General features: G+C 39.1%; 2 protein-coding genes across 2 annotated transcripts in view; both read right to left on the bottom strand.

The window, feature by feature from the left end:
- LOC102025663 (glutathione S-transferase A-like) overlaps positions 1–3,201 on the bottom strand; it is a 15,549-nt gene that overhangs the window by 7,829 nt on the left and 4,519 nt on the right. The window contains exon 3 of the mRNA XM_005377649.2: positions 2,781–2,832. Within this exon, the coding sequence (XP_005377706.1) occupies positions 2,781–2,832 (52 nt within the window). The remainder of the gene's footprint in view (positions 1–2,780; positions 2,833–3,201) is intronic.
- The window catches only part of LOC102025986 (glutathione S-transferase A-like), a 157,516-nt gene that overhangs the window by 149,833 nt on the left and 4,482 nt on the right, over positions 1–3,201 (bottom strand). The gene's annotated exons all lie outside the window — the stretch shown is intronic.

Here is a 3,201-nt window from a genome sequence, read left to right as displayed (position 1 = left end):
GAACTAAGTGCCTTCACTCTTGCACACACTTCTGCCATAATATGTCTGCCCTGGAGTCATTCAGCCTGGGACTGAGTCCTGATTCCATCGGCCAAATTAAACCTTTCTTCTTTTACACTGTGAGTGTCAGGTAATGTGTCTCAGCGATGGGAAAGCTAATACAGAACACTGATGCCAGAGAAGTGAGGAGGCTGCTGAACCTGTAACATGATTTAGAAGCTTTGCAACAAATGTTTGGAAGAAGAGCAAAAAGATTTGAAATGTACAGTAAACTTAGAATACAATAAACATATCTCAATTAATGACTCTTACTAGAACTCATAAGACCAGAATGTAGGTAGTAATGGTCAGGCTCAGCAAATTCCCCACGGGAACAAGGGTTCCACTGGTATTTGAACTAAAAGCCATGTGTATTACACTCTGGGAAAAAAGATATTGTTTACATTTTGCCCATGCTTTGAGACTTTGCAAGAGATTGATGTCAAGGGCAGCGGACTAAGTAATCTAGAGGTAGGAATGTCAAAATAGTTCAACATTTTGTGGGTACCATGACTACTAATGGCTCATTGTAGATTGATTTATAGTGAGAGCTAGAGGCAGAAGACAAGCTGAAATAACTGAAATTCTAAATTTTCAAACATTTTATTAGTACATGGGTACCTCAGTTATTTTTCTCATCACTTAGACACAATACATCTGCAAGTTAAAGCAGAAAGGTTTATTTTAGCTCACAGTTTGTGAAAGGTCAGTCCATAGTTAGCTGACTTCAAGGCAAGACAATGTAGCTTGGGGGCATGGCATAAGCAGGAGACAGCGAGCATTCCCTCTGCTTTCCCTTTTATTCCATACGGGCCACCAGGCTATTAACTGCATGCCCATTGTACCCACCCAGAATTATGCAATCAGTGGACTAATACATTTACCACACATCCTTAATCCATACTCACACACCTAGATACAACCACCTCCAAAGACCTGACCTATTAACACATGAGGTTTGAGGGAGAATCTAGACAGAATGCATAAAAATGTGTATAATACATAATGCTTATACTCTTTGTAGGGAGTTGGTACATGTGCATAACACATGATAATTGTTATTTTTCTGTTCTTTTTGTTGATAGGATCTCAACATACAGTTCAGACTGGCCTTAATCTCACTATGTAGCCCAGGCTGTCCTCAAACTCACAGTGATTGTCCTGCCTCAGCCTCCCAAGTGCTAGGATTACAGGTATTCACTGCCACTCCTGGTTTAATTCTCTTTTTTCTCCCTTTTCCCTTCCCTCCTTATCCCATAGTCCTATCTCTGGATCACCTTCCTTCCTTTCTTTTTTGTTGTCCTTTATTTTGCTTGGGAGATATTGCTGGGATTTTTTGTTTATTTGTTTACATTTCTTATGTGAAGTAAGAGGTGTGGTAATGGAGGAGACTACCCTCTTAAAAGAAATTAAGTAATTGGAATAGAGATAAGAATAAAGAGGACTTTAGAGAACTTCAGAAATCAGGAAGACTCTACCTATCACAGGCTCAAGTATACAAATCTGTAAATCTTTCATTTGCATAATGATTCCTTCTTCAGAGGATATACAAGGATATTAGAGCTCTGGCAATCATTTTACTGTGCTCAGCCAGTGTGGGATTCAGGGGCTACTGCAACTGTGGTCCAAAGGACCCAGCTACTGCTCTAGTTGACAGTCAACCATGGCATCATCCACACAATATTATTTTTACCAGCATGCAGAATGTGTGAGTTGTAGGGGCAGGAAGGCTTCCACCCATACTTAAAAGGGAGGCCTAGGAAGCCAGGAAAACTGCTCCTGAGAAGGCAGTGTGGTACACTGTGGGAAGGAAGCCAAAAGTGTGGTGTGGATCCCAGAAAATAAGAGGTGCCAAGAGCATGGAAAAATAGCTGAGGAAATGTTGAAGCTATGTGTAGAACCAAGTCAAAAGAGTGGTCATACGTGCTGCAACTGGCAAGACCAAAGGGATGCAGCTGTCCAAGTCCTTTGGAACGCACATTTTGTTATTATGCGCCCCAGAAGCCAGATATAGGACTATGGACTTAATGTTTAATTTGGTAGTTTTCAACCTTTGATCTGATTTTTCTCCTCCTGTTCCTCCTTTTTAGAATGGGATTGTTTACCCTGTATCAATTTACTTTGGAATTATGTAGTTTGTGTTTTATTTGAACAGCTCAGAGTTTGCCATGAGTCTCATAAAACACTGCCTTGGACTTTTGAAAATGCTGAACTTTGGAGACTTTGAGAAGAGATATTTTCCTTCTAATTGTAGGTGTGACAGTTGTATTCTGATAGATGGAATTATGAATGTGCTGTTATCTTGATTTGGAAGTGAAAATGTGGGTATAAAGTTCTTAAAGGGGAATTGTAACCATTAATCCTGATATGCCTACTTCATTGGATTAAGAAATTCTTAGCACATTTGCAGAACATGCTCCTGGGTATGTCTGGATAGAGGATGGAGGTGTCCTGGGTGCTATGTATTGCACCTTCACCACCCATCTTTGTCACTGTTCCACTGCTCTACTTCCTGGCCAGAACTAAAAATCTTTGCTCTGCCACACTTTTTTACCTTGATGTATCTGCCTTGGGGCAAGCCAACATGGCCTGAATCCTCAGAACTGTAAGTCAAATTAAACCTCTCCTCCCTTGAGTTGTGATGGTGAATATCACATCTCAGTGACTGGAAAGCTGGGTAAGAAATATTAGAATGGTATACTTGCAATCCTCATCAGAAACATCCAGATTCTTGATCTTACCATTTCTTAGCTTTTCAAAGTCCTCTGGAGTTTCTATGAACTTCTCTTCAAACTGGAAGTAGAAAAAGTAAATAAAATGTTATTAGTTCATTCATAGTGTTGTAGTCTCTTAAACTTGAGATGTCTCAGAAATGTAGTTAATATGAAGAGGTTAAAATTTCTGAGTTTGATATTGAACAAAAATGTATCTTTTTGTGGCCACCTGAACATTTATGTTAGATCTATCAAGACAATGGCATACATCATCATACACCACTGCTTATTTCTTTTGTTGAATCTCAATTCTTAGAAACTGTATTGCTATGGACTTTTTATTTTAAAGAGTAAAAGTAGGATAACATAATAATAGGGGGGGCTTACCAAATTACAGATAAAGTGGTAGGAAATTATCAATGGTTATTGTTTCACATATTGTTATGTA

This window comes from Chinchilla lanigera, unplaced genomic scaffold (assembly GCF_000276665.1).
Source record: "Chinchilla lanigera isolate Chin_1 unplaced genomic scaffold, ChiLan1.0 scaffold00010, whole genome shotgun sequence".
In the NCBI taxonomy this organism is placed as follows: domain Eukaryota; kingdom Metazoa; phylum Chordata; class Mammalia; order Rodentia; family Chinchillidae; genus Chinchilla; species Chinchilla lanigera.
This window is presented reverse-complemented; position numbering and strand designations above follow the sequence as displayed.